The sequence below is a fragment of the Cystoisospora suis genome (assembly GCF_002600585.1).
Source record: "Cystoisospora suis strain Wien I chromosome Unknown contig_2156, whole genome shotgun sequence".
NCBI classification, from domain to species: domain Eukaryota; phylum Apicomplexa; class Conoidasida; order Eucoccidiorida; family Sarcocystidae; genus Cystoisospora; species Cystoisospora suis.
In genome coordinates, this window is record NW_027154955.1 from 478 (window position 1) to 23,048 (window position 22,571).

Genomic DNA, 22,571 nt, shown 5'->3' on the forward strand with positions numbered 1-22,571 from the left:
CTAATCCCATTGGGGCAGCAGCCCTACCTCAGGGGCAGGACGAGGCGTTCCTGTGGGGCGAGGTGTCTCCTTAGTCGCCCCCATGGGAGGAGGAGCTCCTCCCCCAGGTATGGCTGCTGCCCCAATGGGATTAGCTGGACCTGTAAGAGGTGTAGGAGGCCCTGCACCTCAACAGATGATGGGAGGTCCCCCTCCCTCTCTTCTCCAAGCCCCTCCCAACGCGGCTCCGGGCCTTATGGGAGGAGCCCCAGGTGGGGGGCCAGGAGGAAGAGGTGCAGGAGGTATGGGTGGGATGCCCCCACCTGGAATGATGGGACCTCCTCCAATGGGGGGATTGCGTCCTCCTCCTATGGGGGGGATGCCGCCTCAGTAAAGAAACCATCGATTGGTCTACTCTTCGCAACATAAAGATGTATAGATCTGGCTCTTCTGTGCTCAACATGGGAAAAACACCACCCCGTGGTGTGGAACGGGGTGGATGTACAGTTAGAGTGACATAGTAACACTATGGTTGGCTCGCGGGGGAGGGAGGAAGAAAGAGGGAAAAGGGCTGATGGAGTGAGTGTAGAAGAGGGGAAGAGAGCGGCTGTGAGGGAGAAGCTGACAGCGCATGTATGTATATGTGAATCGAATCTGAGGAATCCAGTATATATATATGTACTACGATCATACAGTGCGGCCGTAAGGGGAGGAAGGGGGGGTGAATGTTGAAGAGATGACTGGACAAATTGACCGGTGCGTAAATAACTTGCGGGGGGCAGAAGCATACGCGTAGAACTTCATTTCTCCTGAGGAATCAACCTTCTTGCACCCTCACACCACTTCTCTTAGTTGCCAAGCCAAGGCACCTCTTCTTTGTTAGAGCAAAAGAAGATTCAGGAGATGTGCTTGACCATACTCTTTCCCCTGGTTCTGCGAAATGTCTATCAAAGATTCCTGTTTTGATCTGAAAAGAAGGTCCTCAGCGCCTTCCTTCTCTTCAGATTTGAAAAGAAGTGAGCAAGCATGGCAAAGATATACGCCACTTACCAGATATACTACGCGTCTCCTCAGTGTCTACCGAAGGATGGATGGAACGGGAGGCGCCTCCGGTGTACATACAGTTCAATCAATGTCGTGCTTCGAGATGTGAGATTATCGTTGTCATTTGGAATACACCACAGAGATTCTCTCTCTTTTCATTCACGTCTTTCAATAACTCACTGTGGAGGGAAAAAGCTACTCAAGAGATCTGATCTATAATTTCTCGCTAACTGAGGCTACCTGAACACCACTATGAATCTTCTTCCTTCTTGTCTTGTCGGTAAGCGGCGGATGCCTTGCTCCCCTCCCCCAATCCTTCTTCTCACTGCCGTCGTTGTCGATTTTCCCTCTCCTATCCCCTCGAGGAAAGTCGTGAACGGCTGTGCGTGAGAAAGATTTTTTTTCTCTATCATCTCCAGTCAGGAGGAGCATCTGACCCTATCGATTCGTTCGTTCGTCATGTGCGCCAGTTGTATCAAACTCTTCCTTTCTTGTCATAAACAAAAAGACACTGAGAACGTTGAAAGGAGTCTGAAGTTTAAGGGAGGAGATAAAAGAGAAGATGAATGCACAAGAGGCAACTTGTTTTCCAAGGATGTCATGCTTTCCTTTCTTACCGGTGCACATACAGACTGAAAGGCTCACCGCCTACACGGAAGGAAGAGACCGACGGAATGGATTCAATAGGACCGACGTGAGAGAAGCAGTCCCGGTAGAGACGTAGAGATACCCAGTGTTTATTGCTCCGTGCATTAGTCTCTTTGCTCAGATCGATATGTACTGCGATAGATAGACCATGGGGGAGAACAGTACATAGATGTATCTGTTTTGCCGCATGTGGAGCCCCGGCGACCGAGAAAGGTTCATCTATTTTGAGCGGTACAAAGATTAGTTGGTAGTGCGCAAGTGGATGAGGCTACTTTGCTTTTCGGCGGCGATAACTAAAAAGGTGGAAAAGACATGCACTGATAGACTGAAATGTGTCACCCCTCTTGGGAACGAGTCGGCCCTCGGTTGCAGAAAGAAAGTTTGACTGAGCAGTCTTCAGCCTGTGGCATCGGTATTCGTGAATGAAATTTCTCTCCCGTCATGTATGTGAACAAGAAAGGAGGGTTTTGTAGGTATGTATGTAGATACCTGTTCGACTCTGATTAGCTTCATGGGGAGACAAGATTCACGCCCGCCTCAGGTTCGATTCTCGTTCTACCCCACGGGCGGGCGAGCCTATCTACGGAGAATACATCCACTTACACTGGAGAACTCCTAGCCTTTGATTCCGGAATGAACTCAAACATACGTCGTGCTCCCTCATGTCAATGTATCTCTATCTAGGTTATCAAGTCTGATACATACGAGCTCATCACCTCCTACCTCTCGGTATATGTGTACATGAATATATGGGTAAGCAAGTCAGCTGTCTTGTGGTGGCAGAATAGCTGCGGCTGAAGCAAGTGAGATCGTGTCTGGTCTGATGGAGGGGCGGTTCTTCTGCTTCGTCGTGTAAGCCAGACAAGAGGAGACAGCCAGAGAGAAGCGAACAAGAGACGTCATGCTAGGGAGAAGGTAGAGACAAAAGTGACGACGCGGAACAGCTGTCAATCTATTTCTATTCAAAAGTGTATGAGATGTCCGTCTTCACAGAAGACAGAGAAAAATGGTTTCCGAGGAGCCCCACAAAACAGGTACACCAAATTGGTTTCGTAGATCATAGAAATAACGCCTCAGTCAATTATGTACATGTGCGTGGCATACAGACGAAGTACGTACATACGCGTCAATGGATGTAGACAATATGTAGATTGCATGCAGACAGGAGACTATGAATACTAAGAAAGAGCTCTAACGCATTTCTATCTGCTGTGGTGCTCTTTCTCATACAAAAAGATGTTTCTACATCCTTCAGAACGGCGAGGTATTCTTCACACCTTGGGTGTATGTACACCTGGTCTGATGGGTTCACCACCACCACCATTCACTCTCCTCGTTTCGTCTCTTTCTCTTAGTGAACTCTACTATTGTCATTCACATCAACCTACAACCATCGGCGCTGGGTAGAATCTTTCCTTCTTTAAGAAAACTAACCCTCAGTCTTCTCACTCACTCTATCTTTTTCGTGTATACAAACAATGTACGGACAGACAGACGTATGCATCTCTGTACGGATGTTAGTACGTGTGATATATGGATACTATGTGTACATCCCCTATAGCTCCCCGTAAAGATGCTAACAATACATGCGTAAGTCAAGAGGTAGATAGGTATCTCTCCCCGGTATTCTTTCTGAGGTAAGAATGATGAACAAGAAGATGCTAAGATTGTTTCTGTTTCAAAGTGCTCTTGAGAAACAAACTGCGAAAGAGAAGAATGAAAGAAATCGCTCTTCTTCGAAAAAAGAGAGAAGTATTCTTCTTTAGAAACTTTCAAGGGTGAGTGAGGAGAAGAAAAGTGAAGAAAAGCCTCAAAGTCTTCTTAGTCTGCATGCGATGACAAGGACTAACAGAGATTCAATCACCTTACACAACTTCAAGACGAAGAATTTCTTCACCTCTCTCTACGCTCTATGCTGCTGCTGTCCCCTTGAATCTCTTACACATATACATACATACAGATGTATATATAAATCTCTATATATACATATATGACACAGACAATGCATACACATATGTATCTCAGCTGTATCACGATGAAGTCGTGTTGTATTTGTATCGACGTATGTCTGTTGCAGAAAATGCTTAGAAGAAACACACGAGGTTGGCACATACCTACCCGCTGTTATACACAAGCAAATTTCTAGACATACTTCCCCCCTGCAGCTACATAACCCATCTCTCTCTCTCTCTCTCTATATATATATATATTTATAGATGGGTCATATATATGAAGCTACACACACATCACCGACATAGCATATGACATATGTATAGATTCGTGTATGGACTGGCTTGCTTCTTTATATGTTTTGCAGATAGGAGTGGAGGTGGAGAGAAGTATGGATGAGTGCAGGTGAGGGGCATGTGAAATATCCTTTTGAGAACGTGCTGAAGAATGAAAGACGTGACTGTGAGAAGAAGAAGAGAGAGAGAAAAAGAAGTGACTTCTTGCGATATTCCTTCAAGCAGTTGTGATGATAAGGAAGACGAGAAGAACCGCAAGAAAGATCGCTGTAAGAAGAAGACATGTCGTGGATTGTCTATCTATAATCTGTTTGAGAATCTTCTTGTTCTTTTCAAGAGCTGTCTGAGTTAAATCGACTTCTTCATCTAATTCATTTAACAACTTGCGGTGTACATCCACCTCATCCCCCACAGAATACCCTATATTCTTCAAGTTACTCACAGTCCCTTCTAGAAAACTAAGTTGTTCATCTTGTAGAGATAGCAAAACATCTGCATCTTTCTCTAATAGCACTCTCTTTGATCCCAGACGACCAGCACCGTCACCTTCTTCTCCTCCTTGTGTATGTACACCCGAGCCGCCTATTCCTATTCCTGCCTTTATGAAAAGAAGAAGAAAGAATACAGAAGAGAAAATGAGAAGCGAGTGGCGAAGAAAGAAATGGAGAAGGAAAGGATGAAAAAGAAAAGCACAAAAACGAAAAGAAAGAAACAGAACAAAGTGGTTTGTCTTCATGAATGAACGCGTCTGCTTTCGAGGCCATTAGAATTCTCGATGTTGCGTCGCTCATTGTGCTCTTCTCTACAGACGAAGGCCTCGTCATTCATTGACGTCAGGGGTGTATAGACAGAAAGAAAAAAGAGAACAGAGAGCGAGAGAAAAAGTTAAACGTGTGCATGCATATGCAATGAAACCTCAATGTTCACATATGTGAAGAAATACACCACATACCTTCGCGACCGTGCTCCCGTGAATTTTCTCTACCTAGACACATACACAGAAGAACGTATTGGCGTTCTTTCTGGATAGGACGGAAGTATTCTTTTTCACTTGCTATACAAGAGAAGAAAAATCTTGAAGAAAGAGAAGAGGATACCGACGCTTTCAAGTCCCGAACTTCTTGTTTCTCCTACTTTCATCCAGGCACACAATGCTCTTCCCTGTCACCATTCCTTTCGCCAGACACACACATATCTATACGTTTGTAGGCAAGACTATCTTGCTCTGCTCCTGTCTGTCTTTCTTTCTTTCTTTCTACCTATTTGTATGGAAGCAAGAGGGCAACATTTCAATCAGAAGAGAGAGGAGAAAAGAAAAAGATGATCATGAGAATAAACCAAGAAGACGTAAGAGAGATTACCGTATTAGATTGGTCTGAGAAGTAAGTTGAGTGAGTTCTATCAAAGGCATGTTTAAGCTGTTCTTTCTGCGACATCATTCGGCTGAGAAATTCACGTCTTTTCCTCCATTCGTCAGAGGAAATCTCTTGACCTCCATTCTCTCTCTTCTGCAGCTCAAGGGAATGCTCCAGTTGATCGAGCTCCTACAAAGAATAGACACGAGAACAACACACCACAAGATGACATGTACATCTACATAGAGACACGCATACACATTTCCATACTTCACACACCCTCCGGATATATGCACATACATACAACACGTAGATGGACGCTATTGATGAAAGTATGCACATATCTATGTATCTATCTATCTTTAATAATCTATCTTTAATCTATCTGTATGAAAATATGTGTATGAGTGTCTGCAGATATATGGTTAGAAGTCGTGAACAAAGAGAGGATATTCATGGCAAGCCGGACGCCTTTTCGCAAGACACAGAGGATAGTTGAACAGGCAGAGACACACTCAATTATACATACATATGACATACACCTTCCTCCATAAAGAATTATATGCACACCACCAATATACATATCTGCGTAGACCAAGAGATATTTGCATATCAGCATGAAGAGTATGTGTGGAAAGATTTGGAGAAATGAAAGACGGGTCGCTGCTGTGACTGTAACATAGAAAATACAGCTTAGGTTGTCACACAGAGAGAGAGAGAGAAGAGAGCTACATGGAGGAGAGAAGTCATTCATTCTCTTTTTCGTAAAGACAGAAGAAAGAACTTCCCTAGCGACCTTACTTGAGTAAACTGAAGAAGTTTTCCTCTAAGAAGAGCGCTTGATCTACCTCCATCGCCACTAGATGAGAGACCCCCATCTGTTGAACTCCCGCCGAGGTTTTTCTTGCCACTTGAGGAGAGCAACTTCTTTTCTTTCTGAAGAAGAAGAGAGCGAATCTCCTCTTCTAGATTCTGCACTCTCGCACAATCACGAGACCAGAGATCACCTGCAAAAGATGAGTGCAGCATTGTTGATTGGAGAAATAGAAGAAGAGACAAGAGAGACGGGAGGACGGTGAAAGAAGGAGAGGCGAAGCGAAAGAAGAGAAGAAGAAAAGAAGATAGAAGAAAGACGAAAGGCAAGGTTGGAGAAAGGAGAAGAAAAGAAGAAAGAGAAGAGTCTTCAGGTGGGACAAGAAGAAAGGAAGAATGAAATTTCTAGTACTCAAGAAATATGACGATACAGATAGACAGCTAGATACATAGATGAATAGAAAGATTGACAATGATAGAGATGCCGTCAAGCTTGTCAAGTTTCTTGGGCGTTTCTCGTTGAACAAAATGACTGGCGCAAGAAGACGTTAAGTTGCAAACAAACATAGAAGAGAAAAGAAACCAGAAAGGAGAAGAGCGATGGGAGAAAAGGAAAGGAATCCAGAAAAGACAGTAAAGAGAGTAGACCCTTCTATTTGTTCCAAAGGTGCTAACGGCAATGACAAAGTTAGTTCGTGCTTATCTCGTCTTTCTTTCTTCTCCTTCTTCTCTTTCTATCTCCTTCTCTCCATGTTCTCTCAATAGGATCATCCAAATCTCCGATGTAGGTTGGAGAAAGGAAGAAAAACAAGAGAAAGGTGAAGAAAGAAAACACAAGCAGAAGCCCTTTCTGTAGAGGCCGATACAGCTTGAAGTAAAAATGCTAGGGAGATCGTCATCATCCTCTCCGCGTCACCTCCTTGTGGATGTACACGAAAGGAAGACAAGAAGATTCAAGAGTGAGACGAAAGCGAAAAGAGAAGACCCGAAGAACTGCAAGAAGGACAGGGATGATTAATCCAGACGCAGAGCAGGTGAGAAGTAAAGGCAAGAAAGAAGAAAGCCAGGTGAGAAACGGGAGAATTGGAGGGAGAGAGAGGAAATTTGAGGGCCTAGAAACGATGAAACGACGGATGAGAGCGGACCCGGACGACTTTGAAGAAGTCAAAAGAGAAGATGATGAGCTGTCTCCTCATTTGCCTCTACTACGAGAGAAAAGAAGAACGTTTCTGCTTCTCCATGTTTCCGTTTTTTTCTTTTTAAATAGAGAAAGACAGTGAAGAGAGATGCGCAAGAAGTGCCCTGAAGGAAGAGTGTGTTGTTCTCACTTCTCTGACAAGAGAAATCAGCGGAGGGAGAGGCATTTTGATTGAGTCTGTATAGCTGCGTAGACACCCGAATGACAGAGAAAACGTTGCTTCTATCTCTCTCCTCTTCTTACGAGTCAGCTGCACTTCTAAAAGTGTCAGTTAGAACTTCTCTCCATTTTATTCCGAGGAACGGAGAAGTAACGAGTAAGAAGTATGACAAAGGGCAGAAGAAGTCGGACGAGGATCACGCTGCCAATTTGTTGTTGTGTATGGAGACACGAATATGAATTCAGCGTTCCTTCCAATGAGCCAGTAGGCGGATTAAAAGACATAGAGCGCCTGAGAGATTCGCTCTTACATCTCTCTCTTTCTTTAGTTGGCTCTTTAAACTCTTTCGACCCGAGTTAAGAGTCAAGAGAAGTTTCCTGTGACTGGCAGCCTCGAGTCACATGCAATCCCTCCTCTCCCTGCTTTTGAGCTGAAGGTAGACGGCTCTCTGAGCGGACTCTAAAGAAAGATTATCGCCTTGTGACTTTCTCAGTGAATGAGGTAGAATCGAAGACTCTCCCAGTTACCTTACTGAAGAGAGCGAAAAACGACGACACTTGTTGTCTGTGTTGTCTAGTTCAAGAATGATCAAGAGGCGCTATTTGCATTCCGGTAGCAGGTGGATTATCGAGGGTTTCGGGTTTGCTTCGCCTTTCACTTGAAGAATGAGATTTGCAAGCTCCCCATTTAATCCTGCTAAGGGTTTCGAGAAGACCGTCTCGTTCTCATATTCCTCGAGACATTCAAACTCCATCAGAGAGTCTAGGTCTGAGCCCGGGTGTACATACACTCTAAACGAAGCATCGCAGGACACTACAACTTGCTCTCTTTCTTGGTGTATATCACGCGCGGGAGCTCTGTTCAGCTGCTCTCTACGGGCGCATTGATTCAGTTAGTCGAGGTCTCTCCACTTCCTTTAGAACCCGAGTGAAAGCTTCAATCGATGAGTCGTTCAGAGGAGACGACCAAGAGATCGTGACATATCAAAAGACTAGCGTCAGCTCAAGCACCCAGCAAGCTTGACCGGCTCAGCCTCTCATGGTATTCAGGGTTCAAAAACGGTGTGCGTTTACTCTTCCTTCGGGAGAGACAACAAAGGAGCCTACGGTGGAGAAAGCGTGTCTGTATCGAAAAGTTCCTCGTCTTCTCTTACTCCTTCACCAAAAACAGAAATTATCTTAGCACTCCTACCGGTACTCGAGAGAAAGTGATTTCTCTTCACTTTCCTTCCCTGACATGTCGTGCAGAAACGAAACACGAATCGCCGTGTCAGACCCGACTCTTTCTGGCCACATCTTTATTCGTCTCCATGTCACTCCGAACTTCCCAGCTTGAGCCAGGGATCACTACAGAGAAACTTCTTTCTGGTGCGGGGGGCTTGAAAAGCATTGATCCAGACACTGAACAGGTGCCAGGCGAACAGTAACCTTATCAGTGCGTTTCACAGAACGTTCTGGATCAACAAGAGTGTGACAGCCGTGTTAGCTAGGGTAGGAGGAGTTACAGCAGGCAGAGTGTACAACCTCTTTTTTCCCCCTGCTTATGTTTTACTGCCTCTCTATTTCTTTCATTCTTCTGCTCTTCTCCTCTGTCAGTCTCTATCACTATAGGCATCTTCAACCGTCTCTATTATGTGTAAGTTACGTACTTACACTGTACATGGCTACATGTACACCTGCTGGCTATGCACGTGCCTGGCTCGCTCTCCCTATCCAAAGATAACCGGATATAACTCAGTTATGGTTAAGCAATCTTCGGCGTAGCACCCTCCTCTCGCGGAGTCAACACTCTCTTTGGGGCTCACTCCCAAGAAACCCATGCGCTAGGGAAAAACAGAATGCTTTCGACGGAAAGGCTGTCTCCATGGTAAAGATATAAAAGTTACCGAGACGCTTCTCTCCTTCGTCTACATGCGTAATAACAAGTGACTGCTGACAGTGGAACTATATCTCATCTCTTGAAGAATCTTGTACTACCTCCCCGAATACGCGGCAACAGAAACGGAGAGAGACAGGCGCATATAGCATGGCTATGCAGAGAACGCAAAGAACAACATGGGCGAATGTTTGCATAGTCACTTCAAGATTCGGTCAGCGCAGCTCCTTCATCACTACTCTGCTCCCTCGCTCCAAGTTGACCGATTGAAAAACCTTTGGCAGGGGTTCTCGATACCTTTCACTGCTGCAGCCCGGGCGCTTGTCTGACTGCCTGACAGTTTTCTTCTATATTCGAGTTAACGACAGAGAGAGAATTCATAGATTCTTTCTCGTCATTTCCGTCCTTCGCGTCGTGTGCGACTGTGCTTTCGCACTATCAATAGAACCTCTCCAGCCGCTCCAGAAAGATATGTTGTCTTGTTGACAAGTGAAAAGAATGTAGAAAAAAAATTGCTATCCACGGATGGGACAACAGACCTCCGATGTTTTTCTCTCTCACTTGCTGTAGAGTGTTCCCCTACTTTTCTCTTACCAAAACAAGAAAGCTTGACGAACTGAAAGAAGAACTGTGCTGTCAGGAGAAGGCGTGTATGCCAAGACGGACGTGAGCGAGTAAAGAAGGGCTTAGTTCCTCTATCTCTTGTTTCTCCTGTCAATCAGAGAGAAGACGACGTCCGTCACTCCTTAGATTCCGTTCGTTTCCAGATATTCCTAGGATTCCCGTTGACACCATGAATACTCACAGAGCCCCGGCTTGAGTCCAAAGAGTCCGTAACGCCTAACGGCAACCCAAGAATTGGTGCCATTCCAGACAGCAGGTGTATAAGCAGCTTCTGAGTTATGAGCCACTTGTCAAGTACAAAGTCTTTTCTGGTGTCTTCTTGTTTGTGTTGGGCTGGTTTGGACAGGAAGGGTAGAAATCTCACTATTCTATCAAGAGGCCGAATGTAAGATAAGAACAAAGTTTCCCCTAAGAGCCGTGAGGAATCTTCTAAATAGTCAAAAGGGGGCCTCTTCTCTCCTCTTTCGTGAGTCGACGTGACAGTTGACGTTTCAAGTGGGAGCTTTATAGAAGGGAAATAAACAAACTTTGGCTTTCCCGCTGTAGGTAAAGACGCTGTCAGCAATTACTTTCTCTATATCTACTCATGCCCTTTGACTGCTTGTTTTCCTATTCGTTCTCGGCGATTGGTAAATAACGTGAAGTCCTCACGGAGCTTTCACGTCTCTTCTTGAAATGCCTGTTTGCCTTTCAATTGACTCGTCACATCACGAGCGCCTTACGACCTGCCACCTTGTTGTTCTGGTGTATGTACACCCGGGGAGTAGCAGTCAGTCAATCGCCTGCAGGGAGGAAAGGAGGCGTTTGGCCGACGACGAGTCTTCATCCTTCTACTTTACGCAGATCGAGACTTTCTCTTTGTTGTTGTCGGTGGTCTTCTTTTCTTCGTCGAGAAGTTTTTCTTTTTTTCCTTTACCCTTACCAGACACCTGTACTTCCTTCTCCTCTCGCTCGTCCTCCGCATGTCTTTCACCGACAAAAGTGTGTTCTTCTGCAAGGCTGGACTCCATTCATCTTTCTTCGTCAAGCAAGACCCTTCTTCCCGCGTGTACAGCCACCTCATCACCTAACCTCTCGTCACGCGTTCTATCTCTTCTTGTTCTTGATATGACTGAAGCTCCGACCTTCTACCCCTCTTCTTAGCTCCGTCGAATCCTAACGCTCAACCTTTCCGCCAAGTCTCTCGGCAGTTACTTTCTCACCAAGAACAAGAAGCTTCTTTTTCTCTTCTTTTCTTCAGTAACGTCTTCGTACACCCGAGCTAGCACGCATTCCCTTGTACGTCGTCTTTCTTCTCTCTCCGCAGAAGGCAAGAACGAACTATCCCGCTTTTCACTTCAGTTGTTCTTCTGAAAACAAGTAATTTCTCAATGATACACCATTCTCATCATCTCTCTTCTGTTGACATCTATCTCTTCATCTCTTTCTTCGTTTTCTTATACCCTTGTCTTGTTGTTTCTCCTCCAAAGGGGCTCTTCCCCATTCGTACCTTTCCCTGTATCAACCGATCTACCCGCCTCTTTTCTTCTGTCTTTGTCTCCCCAGCTCCCCTCATATCCCTTCGGTAGCTCCGATCTTCTCGTCTTCCGACTCTCTTATACTGCCAACACGCACTAAGCACAAGACATCTGTTTCTTCTCCTGTTTCTTTCCTTTCTTTCTCTGCGTTCTCTCTCGTTCTTCTCAAAGGGCCTTTCCATCATCACAATGAATTCCTCAGCAGTATGGGGGGGAGACGAGGGCGAAGAGGTCATCGCCACTGCCGAATTGCAGGCTATGAGCGCATCAGACTTAAGGATTAGAACGTCGATGATCGACAGTGAAGTTCGAGTGTTGAAGAGTGAAGTCAATCGACTTCGATTCGAGCTCCACTCCATGCAGGTATGTTACAGTCAATCGGCAAGAAGAAGACGTCCCTTCTTTTCTTCGCATTTCTCTCAAACAAAGTTTCATTCTTTCCTTCTCTCTTTCTCTTTTTTCTTCTCTTCTTCTCTCTATCTTTCTCTACTCTCGAGTCAATGCGAACTTTCCTCCTTTCTTCATCAACTTATCTTTCATCCTTTTCTCTTCTCTTGACTGTCAGTGCCCCCGTGGGATCGTCAAGAAAGAATCTGGATGAACTTCCTCGTTTTTAGTAGTCCCCCTCGACACTTCTTGATAAGAAGGAGAGAAGACAAGCGAGAGTTTGTTTCTAGGTGGGAAGAACAGGCCCTCGAGGGAGGAAGAGGGAGAAGGGCTCTTGACGTATCATTTTGGTTGTTCACTTCTCTAGGAGATTCTCTTTCTCATGCTTTTCTTACGTTTTCTTCTCTCTCTTCTTCTTTTTGCTCGACGTCCGCGTTTTTCTCGGCTCAAGAGCAGATGACTGAGAGAGAAAAGGATAGAGAAAGAAAGAGAAACCACCACAAGAAAGCCTTGGCGAGTTTGTCTTTCTGTCTTTCTTGTCTCCACCGTCTCACACATATGAAGTCTTGCGTATCCTTCCTTGGACGTCATCATCATTCACCTCCCCTGCTGGGCCAATCTTCTGTTCCTCGTTCTCTTCATCTTCGTTTTTCTTCGTCTTTGTGTTTTTCCTTTCTTGGCTATGAAAGTACTTTTCTCTTCTCTCATCCCTGTCTTCTGACCCACCTTCAGTAATGAGAAGAGGAGACTGACATAAGCGTGTTAAAGGCGAGGAGCAAATAGAAGCCAGGGGATATCTATGTAGTAGACATTGGTCTCTCTCTCGCTCTAGCGCTTCTTCTTTTCTTGTTGATGAAAAACGTTCTTCTTTCTCTCCTCGCGCCACCTCGCTGCAAAACGCTCTCCAACTCTCTTTCTATATCTGCTTTCTTCTTCTTCCTCTTCGTTTTCTTCTCTTGTAGAGGGTCGGGCACCCTGCTCTTATCCTCTCGGCCGCTCGCAGTTATCTCGCCTAGATCTGGAAGTGTGTTTCTTGCTCTTTCATGTTGCTTGCTTCTATGACCCTCTACGTTTCTTTTCCATGACGTCTCTCTTTCGCTGGTTTCTCATGACTAGAATCGAAGATCTTCTTCTCCTCTCGTCTTCTCCCTTCAACGAGAAGAGTACTACCTTCAACACCTCCAGCCATCACAGGAAGTTGTTCTCAACAAAAAATGAACACGGCAGGACTTTGTCTGTTTCATTCACTTCTCTCCAGGAGGTCTTTGCTCTTCTCTTCTCTTCTCTTCTCTTCTCTCTTTTGTTTCTTTCCTTCTTTCATTTTGCTTCGCGTCTATCGATCTTCTCTCTTTCTTCTCACTTTCTTTTCTACCCTTTCTATCAGGGGGGGTGTGTTCGGCTGTTCTATTTGACCTCGTTTTGCTTGTCATTTTGCATCAGAGCGTGAGAGATGGAGTTGCCAAGGTGTCTCTCTCTCTCTTTCTCTCTTTCTCTTTCGTTCTCTGTTATGTCGGTAGGAGCGTGTGAAGGATAATCAAGAAAAGATTCGTCTGAACCGACAGCTTCCTTATCTTGTTGCCAATGTCGTTGAGGTGAGAGGGGACCCGCGCCTAATTGCCTCTTTCTTCTTCTTCTCTCCTGTCGTCTCTTTCTCTTTTTTCCTTTTCTCTAGAAACGTTCTCTTTCTTTCTCCTACGCTTTTCTTCTCACACATGCACGGCTATCGCCATATCTCCTGTTCTCTACCTTGCCACCCTAGGGAGAAGAATAAGAGAAGAAGGAAGAGAAGAGAGGGAAAGAGCCTCCTTCTTCTCTTCCATCAAGATGCCAGTAGCCAAAGCCGCAAGGTATATCAGCATGCGTGAAAGAGAAGATTCCCAGGAGTTGTGTCCTTTCTTTCTTTCTTTCTTTGTGTACGAACAAACCTCACGACATCTCAGGACGGTATACATCTCTTTCTTTGCCGCTCTTCTTTCTATAGATCTCTCTTTCTCTCATGCCTGCAAGAAGGAGACTGGGAATTGCAGTCATGTCAGATGTACTTGAGCTAGCTTTATGTTCTTTTCGAGTGTTGTCTTTTTCTTAGTTATTTGACAATGAAGAGGCAGATGATGAAGAGGAGGATGGAGCTGTAGGCGATATCGACGCTCAGAGGAAAGGCAAATGTATGGTCATCAAAACGTCGACTCGACAGGTTCGTCTTCTCTCTTCATTCACTTCTCTTCTTCTTCTTTCTTTCCTTCTGCTTCTTTCTTCTCCTTTTTCTTCTGCCCTTTCGGTGTCTGCTTCTTGTCGTAGTCTTTGAGGGACTGTAGAAATTCTCTCGATCTCTGAAGCGTCAGTATAGGGACAGACTGCTTTCCACTCTCTTCGCCGCCGTTCTTCTCTTGTTCTCTTCCTCGCTCTATTCTTCTCTACGTCAACAGAAGGTCTCGACTTTCTCTCACGCCTCCCTTTGTCTTTCTGTGCTGAGGGTACTTTGATGTTCTACCTCTTCTTCTCTTTCCCTCCCCTCTCTCATACCGATATCTAGCTGCGCTTTTCTCTTTTCTCTGTTCTCTTTTCTATTCCCGTTTTATCTTGTTTTCCTGTAGACAATCTTCCTACCTGTCATAGGACTCGTTGAACCTTCCATCCTTAAGCCTGGAGATCTTGTAAGTCTTCTTCTTCTGCTTGTTCTTCTTTCTCTTCTCTCGGGGCGCTTACTCGTTTATCTTTCTCGGTGCATCTCTCATCTTCAAGAATCTCTTCTTTCCTTCTTCGCTTCTCTTCTTTTCAACTGTATCGATTTCCTCTTTAGTCTCCGTGTCCATGGAGATGCGAAAGGACAGCAGACAGCTTGTCTTCGCTTCTTCAGAGCGGAGAGAGAGAAAGACATTCTTGTGATGCTGTGCTTCTATGCCTGTGCGTGCTTGGTGGAAAGCGTCGAAGGAGGTTCATTCCGTCTCCTCTCTGCTTCTTATAAGGACCTGCACAGGAGAGTGAAGAAGCAAAGGAAGGAAAAGCAGCTTACTGCCACTCTATCTAGTTGTGAGAGTGTCAGATAGAATGCCGTTCCTATAGGAGACGTCTATCTATCTATCTATCTATCTGTAATCTATCTATCTACCTTTAATCTATCTATCTCTCGATTTCTTTGTCTTGTTCTGGGGGGATGAACACCGGTGCCAGGTGGGGGTGAATAAGGACAGCTACCTAGTTCTCGATAAACTTCCCGCGGAGTACGACAGCCGTGTTCGAGCGATGGAAGTCGAGGAGAGACCCCAGGAGGAGTACAATGACGTAGGAGGTCTCGATAAACAAATTCAAGATCTCATTGAAGCTATCGGTACGCACAGGAAGGAACATCAACCGCAAGAAGACCAAGCAATAGAGAAGGACCACGAAGAAACATGCGTGTATACAGTCATACATACACTCGTTCATCCACTCCCCTTCTTCTCATTCAAGAGAAGAAAAATTTGCTGTAGAAAGCATGCACATACGTCTACTCTATATGTGTAGTCAAATACCCATCTAGATTCTCCATATATAAGCACAGATATGTATGGCGTATGTAGTGTAGGTTGCATGACAGGAAGTAGGATAGAGGGAGAAGTGTGTGTTGTTTGAGTAGAGAGAAGGAGAAGAAGAATACGGAGATATGACCTTATCTCTCTCCATCTTCAACGTCATTAATGTATCTATCCTTGTTTTCTCTTCTCGATAGCTCGCCGACTTTTCCCCATTTCCTTTCTCTCTTCAGTTCTCAGGAAGAGACTTCTCTTCTCCTTAACTTTCTTCTTCTTATGTTCGTCTCTTTCTCTCTCTCTTCTCCTTCGGTGAATAATGCAGAAAGACGCTAAGATAGGAAGCTTCTTCCGGTCTTCAGAGGAGTCACAAAGTACATGCAAGAAAGAGAAGAGAGGATGGATCTATAGAGAGGATGACGGAGGCCACCCTCCACGCTTGTTTTCACCTATCGCGCACTGACTTTCCTTTCCTTTGTGTCTTTCTCTTGTTTTCTTGCAGAGAAGTCGAGACAAAGAGCTTCTCCTACAGGCCGGGAAAGTATCTGATCGCTAAGACGGCTGAGGCTGCTGGTACCTGTGTTGGAGATGAGAAGGCCGCGACGAAGGGAAATGAGAGGATGCGAGACCACGAAAAAGAAGAATGACGCTCTATTCTTTCCTCTTCTGTCGGATTCTCCGGATTCTCGTTGGAGTGGGGAGAATTCTCAAATCACTTCTCCAAAGAATGATGAAGGCCCACGAAAAAGAAAAAGAAGAGATCTCTATAACGCATTGAAGAAAGTCTGATGTTGATCTCTGGGGTGTATGTGCAGACACTGGGATTGTGCTGTCTGTCTCTATGTGGGTGAACGAGTAAGAAAAAGGGGAGAGGAGGTGCTTTCAGAAAAAGAGGAAGAATTCACGGCTTCTTTCGAAAGAGAAGAGTAGAATCTGGTGGAGCTTCTTCAAAGGATTCTTTTTTGCTGGTGTAGGGTTTTAGGAGAAAGTCAACAAGACAGAAGATAGGTAGATCATCTTTGCCCAGGTGTGAGTTCGTACATCTCAAACTAGGGTGTATGTACACCTCGTTACAGGTGTAAGTACTACACCTCGGAGCTAAGTGATGACAACTGGTAGCGACAAAAAAAAATCGTTTTATAGGAAAAACAGAGAGATACAATTAATCGAGAATCGAGGGAGTAGAACACAGTCTATTTAACGCATATCTCCCGTTTTCTTTCTCCTTTTCTTCTTTCTGTATTTCTTTCGTTCTCTCCTTTCTTCTACAAGGAAGGTCCCTAAATTTCTTTCCCTCTTCACTCCAACGTTCTCTCATAAGTCTTTCATCTCTCTCTCTCTAGTCAGCGATTCTCCTCAGAGGAGCGATCTCACATCTCTCTATGTTCACATTTTTCCTACCAAATGTCTTCACGACTCCATTCCTGTCTCAAATCGGCAAAGTGGGGGACTATCGGAAAGACAGGAGTTGAAAGAAAGAACAGAAGAAGAGAAACTTGTCTATTCTGCTGCAGAGATTCTCTAGTAGTGGAAAAACCCCTCTACGAGAGGAGATCTTGATGGCGAATTGAGTCAAAAGAAGGTAGTTGAGATGAGGGAGAGAAGATCTAAAGGAAGATCTGATGGAGAGTCCAACGTAAAACTGGTGTTTTCTCTCTGGAAGTGCGATCGATGAGTAGCACAAGAAGAAGAGGATGAAGCAGATGAAGAAAAGGTAAGGAGTGAGAGAGATGCTGCTGGGTCAGGAGCGGCTCGCTGAGGAATACATTACCTTCTACCAATTTCGGCAGATCATCATTTCCTGCTTTCTTCGTGATGAAAAGAAAGTTCCTGTTTCTCTTGTCCGTTCGATCTTAGCGTTTTTCGGTTGGAACTGAACCTATCGAGAGAAATCTCTCTACCTGGGTTTGGGGTGATAGAGAGAAGGAGAACAGAAGAGAGAAAAAGAGAGAGAAGAGAGAGCCTGGGAATAAGCGAGAAAGAGAGAGGTGGGTGTGGAGAGGGGGCTCTTACGGAAGACAAGAAAAGACGGCTGAAACGTTATGTCAACTTTATCAATCTCAAACAAGAGTCTTCTTTTTTATTCAGTCGGCGCTTGGATAGAGACGAAAGTTGAGATAGAGGGAGATCAATCCTTATTAGGAGGTTATTCATGATCAAGTGGAAATATCGTGATAGAGCTACTCTACATCTCTCTCTCTCTGTCTGTCTCTTGCTTGCTTGCTTTGCTGTCAGACTTGCTACAAGGATTGTTTCTTTTCTCTTCCTGAATCTCCCAAAAGCGTCCTTCTTATGAGAGATCCCTAGGAGAGAGATCCGTGAGTAAGAAACAAGAAAGAGAGAAAGTGCACCTTGAGAGGCCGTTTACTTGAGAGAGAAAAGAAGTTTAGCACGGAAAAGAGAGTTGAATTGAAGTTAAAGACAGAGGAAAGAGAAGATCCAGCTTTTTTCTCTTCTTCTTCTTCATTTCTGAGTTTGTCCAAAACTCCAGAAGGTCCTGAGAAAACAGCTGGAGTGTACATCCAGCTGAGAAACTCCGTATACACCTCTGGCTACAGAGAAAAACCGGTTTCTACCAAATTGAGGAGAGCAGGAGAGAAATCGTCGTTTTTTGCAGACATCGGAGGAGAAATACCTCCGTTCTCCTGAGAAACAAACAGCAAGCAGGAAAACTTCCACCGAGGAAAGAAATCCAAGAAAAGAGCGAGAGAGAGTTCTCCGCCCCGCATTCAGTGTCACACCAACAGATCTCCAGTCTCCTTCTCTTTTCTTTCTCGATTTTGACTTTTTGCTTTCTCCCCTGTTGATTTGCTCATCTCTCTATTTCTCATTCTGTTTCTCATTCTTTCTTACTCTTGTTCTCTGGTGCTCTTTTATGCTCCTTCTCTGTGTCTTCTTCTCTTTCACTCTCGACCTCTTAAGAATAGTTAGTTATCTTTCTCGATTTCTGATTCTCTTTCTCTCTCCATTCCCTTTCTCGATCTCGAGTTTCTTTCTGTCTCTTATTCTCCCTTCTTTATCTCTAGCTCTTCCTCTCCTTCCTTCTCTGTCCGATCTCCTACTCTCGGAGTCTTATTCGATCTTGCTCTTTTTCTTACTGTGTCTGTCTCTCCCGCCTCTCTCTTCATCTCTGTCCTCTACTCTCACTATCTCATTTCTTCATCTTCTCTCCCTCACTGTCTCCGTCTTCCGAAATCTCTCGCCTGCTCCTTAGTAAGGATAGAAAACGCTACGAAGAGAAGAGAGCCTCGAACGGCACCTCAGCATCTCAGGGCTTTGAGCTGTCGGGCACCTACAGTAGGCGTACGTGTGATTCTTCTATCAGTTAGAAGGAGGAAGGCTACACATCACTGAGGTTTAGTAGTAGATTAAAAGAGAAAGAAAGAAAAGCACTTCACAAAGGAAAAGAACCAAGATATTCACTTGCGTCTTACACACCTTCTAAACGACGATCATGACACTGTCACGAGAAAAGGCTGGCTTGCATCAATTCCCATTTCTATCCATAGAACAAGCAAAACCTCCTGTTTCTGAAGGAGGTCTCTGCCTCTGTTGTGAGAAGAGACAAACTCAGTCTTTCCGTACTCTAAGAAGAAATCGACCTCTCCTTTTCTCATGAGATAAACTCACCCTATGTTTCTCTACACCGAAGAACAGAAGTTCATACAGAGAGAGATCTTCTACTATCGCACTCTGGTAGTCGTATTGATCTGAATGCCCTCTCTGTCTTGCCCTATCCTTCTTCCTCGTCTTTTCTTTGTTCTCTTCTTACTTTCCCTTCTATGTTTGTGCTTCGACTTCCCCGTGTCAGTCAATCACTTCAAGATCTTGAAGGGATAGAGTACACAGAAAGGAAAAAGTCCGTACAGGGAATAAGGTCGATTCAGAGGAAGAGATAGACTGGTATACATACATGGGTAGATATAGATAGGTAGGGACAGGAAGGCTGCCTAGATAGACAAGGTTTTTCACAGTTAGCGCCAACTCCTCGCCTATCTATCTCTCTACATCAGTCTGTCTGTGGTAAATATTCGGAGAGAAGAAAGAGAAAGAAACGGACGAAAAGATGAAGACTAATCAACGTGACGCGGGGAGAGAAAGAAGGCAGTCGAGTGAGGATACTGTAGAGTCAGAGAGGAAAGCTTTCCTTCTGTGTACATACACCTGAGAGACTCTCCCGGTTTGTTTTTTCTTCTAGTAAAGGCAATGAATAGAGAAAGAGGCGCAGATCATCTTCATCATTCATAATGTCGACTGTATGTGGGTACTCTCTTTACCGTTCCTAACACTTTTTCTCTGTCCTCACATTCGTCCTTTGAAAGAGAGGCCAAAAAAATAACGACGCCAGGCGTGAGCTCCGGTGTATATACACCGGATGACAGTACTCCTTTCATAACAAAGTTCTCTTTCTAAAAAGAAAGAAGACAAGCAGCCCAACTAAGGAAGTGTGTAGTTGTCTCATCGTACTGAAACATATACAAATAACAGAGACAGTAGACAAGTTGAAAGCACGACATATCTCCATATCAAAATATCTCGCGGATTTCGTGTAATCCCGTAAATATAGATCAGTAAGAAGCTCGGAATCTTCCTCTTATTTTCTCGTGACTTGTTCTAACCCTCGGAAACGAAAAGCTACGAAAACTGAGAAATCCCATTCTCTGTTGAAAATACAGAGCGAAGTAGAGTGGCACAAGGGGCACGCCTGCTGTACGTACAGCACAACACTCAACTGTATGTACACCTCAGGCGGACTGCTGTCGATCTGTATTTAGTATGCACATGCCTCCTTTCTACTATTACACTAGACTCTTCTCGGGCATGAGTAACTAGATCTCTGAGAACGTCGATGGAAAGAGAAGAAAACATGATTTATTCTGTCCTAGATTTCAGAGAAAAGACGTCGAAGAAAGACAAGGTATAAAGAATCAAAGATTTCTCTTCCCTATTTCTTCTACCTAACTGAACTGCATTGTTCGGTACTTGAGAAAAAGTCAGTGTCTCTCCCTCTTCACCATCCCCAAGAAGAGACTGAAGATGATCCATCCTTTCTTCTTCTTCTTCTTTTCCTTCCTTTTCTTCTCCAGTACTTGAGAAACGTATCTCTCCCCAATAACGAGAAAAAGTAAGAAGAATCTATCTATCTAGCCTACTGAATCTCTCTCCTTTCGTCGTCTTTCTTCTTCCTTTTCTCGTCCTTTTTTCATTCATTCATATTAGCATTTTATGAGGAGGTGAAAAAGCTTTCCAGAGATCCTTCGAGGTATTCTACATCAAGAAGAAGAAGAGAGTGCTCTTGACCAGCAGAGATACTTCGGATCTTGATCGAGGAGACAGCTCGCCATATATGGAAGTTCTTCAAGAACTTGATTCTCTTCTTCGCGCGACTTCTCAAGTCTTGCTGAGAAGGCAAGATAAGCGCATTGGGAGAGAAGAGTGTCTTCAGCGCTGCCGTGGTCACTGTTGATCTCCCAACTACAGAAGAATTCTGAGATGCTTCGTCGTCGTCGTAAGAAGGAGAGCCGTGACTATCGCCCCCACCACTCTGACGAGCTGTGAACACGGGGGAGAAAGACCTAGCTCCACCAGCGACAGTAGTAGTAGTAGTAGCAGAAGACGAAGAAGAAGGATCTTTCTTTTGTTTTCTATCGCCTGTATGAGGATGACGAGAGTCCACGTGAGAAGGAGGCGAGGGAGAAGAACGATGATGACGTGTTAGGTAGAGATATCTGTCATATTCATCCCCTTCCTGTTTCTTATCAGTTACACCATCTCTTTCTCCTTTTCCATCCCTCTGATAGGACCTTCGAGTTGAACGGTTAAGTGCTTGATCTCCTCCTAAGAAAGATCTCGATTTCGGAGATGTACGCACAACAGAAGAAAGCGCGGCTACTGTCTTAAGACCCATATCTCTCTTATGAATTCGTGAGATTTGAGTATCTTCTTGAAGAACTTGAAGAGAAGGAGAAGTCAATGGAAGATCTGCTTGAAGAAAATCACACCTTGATGCTCGATTCCCAAAAGGATTGTAGCTAGCTGCTCGATAGTCCCCTAACGTATTCTGCTTCGTATCAGATAAGCTTCTTGTCGAATCGATTTGTCTCTCAAAATTCCTTAAAATTCTCTCTGTCGCTGCATGCACGGCAGGGCGATAAGCTGGCGGGTGAGAGGATGGGGTCTGAGACGATATAGAGGAAAAAGAAGATGTCTCCTTCTCGCTCGGTATCGATTTCGACATCTTAGATGAACCGAATGTCTCTTTTTCCTTTCCTGATGAATCTATTGTCTCCTCTTTCTTTCCGGATGAAGCGATTGTGTCTGTTTTCTTTCCTCTACTCGTCTTGTTCTCTTCCTTTTCTTCTTTCTGAGAATTCACTGTTGCGCGTGAAGCCTGTGGTGCAATAGCTGTTGAAAGCGAAGCTATATCATCGTTCCGTGTGGAAGAAAGAAGAAGAGAAGATGATTCAGACGACAGGGATGAAGAAGTATCCCGGCGTCCCTCTACACCGCCTTTACAGAAAAGAGAGTGCTTTTCTCCCTGAGATTCCGTGGTTCTTCCTTCGTCTTCTTCTTCATGAGGATGTTCTTTTTCTTTTTGTCGTGAAAGTAGACTGTCTACATCTGCTGTGTTGGCTCGACTCGTCATTGTACTTGCATGAGGTGTACATACACCGGAGAGGGAGCCCGATCCCCGGTCTGATTGAGTATCGTTGTTATCATCCAGATTCATCGTTTTCTTCTCTTCTTTCTTCATCTCCGTTTCACCTTTATCAAACTCAATGCTACTCCCTGGGGAAGACTCCTGTAGAACGCGTACTTCAACGCCACCTTCCTTTTTCTTCTTCTCCTCTTCTGACTCTTTACTTCCGTCTTCATGCGCGCTTGCAATCGTCTTCCGATCATCACATGTCCCCCCTTCCTTTCGTTCTTCTTCCTTTTCCTCATCTTCATGTTGTAGAGAACCTCTTTTCCTCCGATCAACTTGACATACCTGATCACCTTCTTCATCTTCTTTCTCTCTCTTCTCACTCTCCAGTCTTTCATCGTCACCGTCTTCCCCCCTCATCCCTGTCGTTATTCTATCTCCCGCTCCTAGCTCTTCTTTTTCTTTTTCTTTTTCTTCCTCCTGTCCTGTTGATGTTTTCTTGAACTCTTTCACGAGTTTCTGTAGATCTAACCACTCATCCTTTCCTTGTAGATTTCAAAACGTTCATAA

General features: G+C 44.6%; 5 protein-coding genes across 5 annotated transcripts; 2 read left to right on the plus strand and 3 right to left on the minus strand.

Annotated features, from left to right (window-relative positions):
- Positions 1–19: 19 nt before the first annotated feature.
- CSUI_004589 (uncharacterized protein) lies at positions 20–4,089 on the plus strand (the record flags this gene model as incomplete). The annotated part of the gene is made up of 3 exons (XM_068064777.1): positions 20–1,717; positions 2,455–2,705; positions 3,989–4,089. A coding segment is annotated over one exon (387 nt), but the record flags the coding sequence as incomplete, so codon positions are not given.
- CSUI_004590 (snare domain-containing protein) lies at positions 2,614–7,846 on the minus strand. The gene is made up of 4 exons (XM_068064778.1): positions 6,074–7,846; positions 5,279–5,461; positions 4,870–4,902; positions 2,614–4,515 (listed from the first exon to the last, which is right to left on the minus strand). Exons 1-4 carry the CDS (start codon positions 6,299–6,301, stop codon positions 4,135–4,137), a joined length of 825 nt encoding a protein of 274 aa, XP_067923242.1. The 5' UTR covers positions 6,302–7,846; the 3' UTR covers positions 2,614–4,134.
- A 2,765-nt stretch (positions 7,847–10,611) lies between these two features.
- CSUI_004591 (26s protease regulatory subunit) lies at positions 10,612–15,174 on the plus strand (the record flags this gene model as incomplete). The annotated part of the gene is made up of 6 exons (XM_068064779.1): positions 10,612–11,220; positions 11,631–11,822; positions 13,364–13,438; positions 13,933–14,040; positions 14,441–14,500; positions 15,018–15,174. Coding segments are annotated over exons 2-6 (573 nt in total), but the record flags the coding sequence as incomplete, so codon positions are not given.
- Positions 15,175–18,402: 3,228 nt separating this feature from the next.
- Positions 18,403–19,599, minus strand: CSUI_004592 (uncharacterized protein). Its single transcript, XM_068064780.1, has one exon. It carries the CDS (start codon positions 18,970–18,972, stop codon positions 18,808–18,810), a length of 165 nt encoding a protein of 54 aa, XP_067923244.1. The 5' UTR covers positions 18,973–19,599; the 3' UTR covers positions 18,403–18,807.
- A 124-nt stretch (positions 19,600–19,723) lies between these two features.
- CSUI_004593 (uncharacterized protein) lies at positions 19,724–22,540 on the minus strand. Its single transcript, XM_068064781.1, has one exon. It carries the CDS (start codon positions 22,419–22,421, stop codon positions 20,580–20,582), a length of 1,842 nt encoding a protein of 613 aa, XP_067923245.1. The 5' UTR covers positions 22,422–22,540; the 3' UTR covers positions 19,724–20,579.
- Between the last annotated feature and the right edge of the window lie 31 nt (positions 22,541–22,571).

What these genes read in the sequence shown, in the direction of transcription:
- CSUI_004590 (XM_068064778.1), bottom strand. Translation starts at nt 6,301, where the DNA reads ATGCTGCACTCATCTTTTGCAGGTGATCTCTGGTCTCGTGATTGTGCG. An exon ending in AACTTCTTCAGTTTACTCAA is followed by an intron (nt 5,462 to 6,073) that starts GTAAGGTCGCTA and finishes TATTCTTTGTAG; the next exon opens with GAGCTCGATCAACTGGAGCA. An exon ending in TCTCAGACCAATCTAATACG is followed by an intron (nt 4,903 to 5,278) that starts GTAATCTCTCTT and finishes GTATGTGTCTAG; the next exon opens with GTAGAGAAAATTCACGGGAG.
- CSUI_004593 (XM_068064781.1), bottom strand. Translation starts at nt 22,421, where the DNA reads ATGAGGGGGGAAGACGGTGACGATGAAAGACTGGAGAGTGAGAAGAGA.
- CSUI_004592 (XM_068064780.1), bottom strand. Translation starts at nt 18,972, where the DNA reads ATGAGAAAAGGAGAGGTCGATTTCTTCTTAGAGTACGGAAAGACTGAG.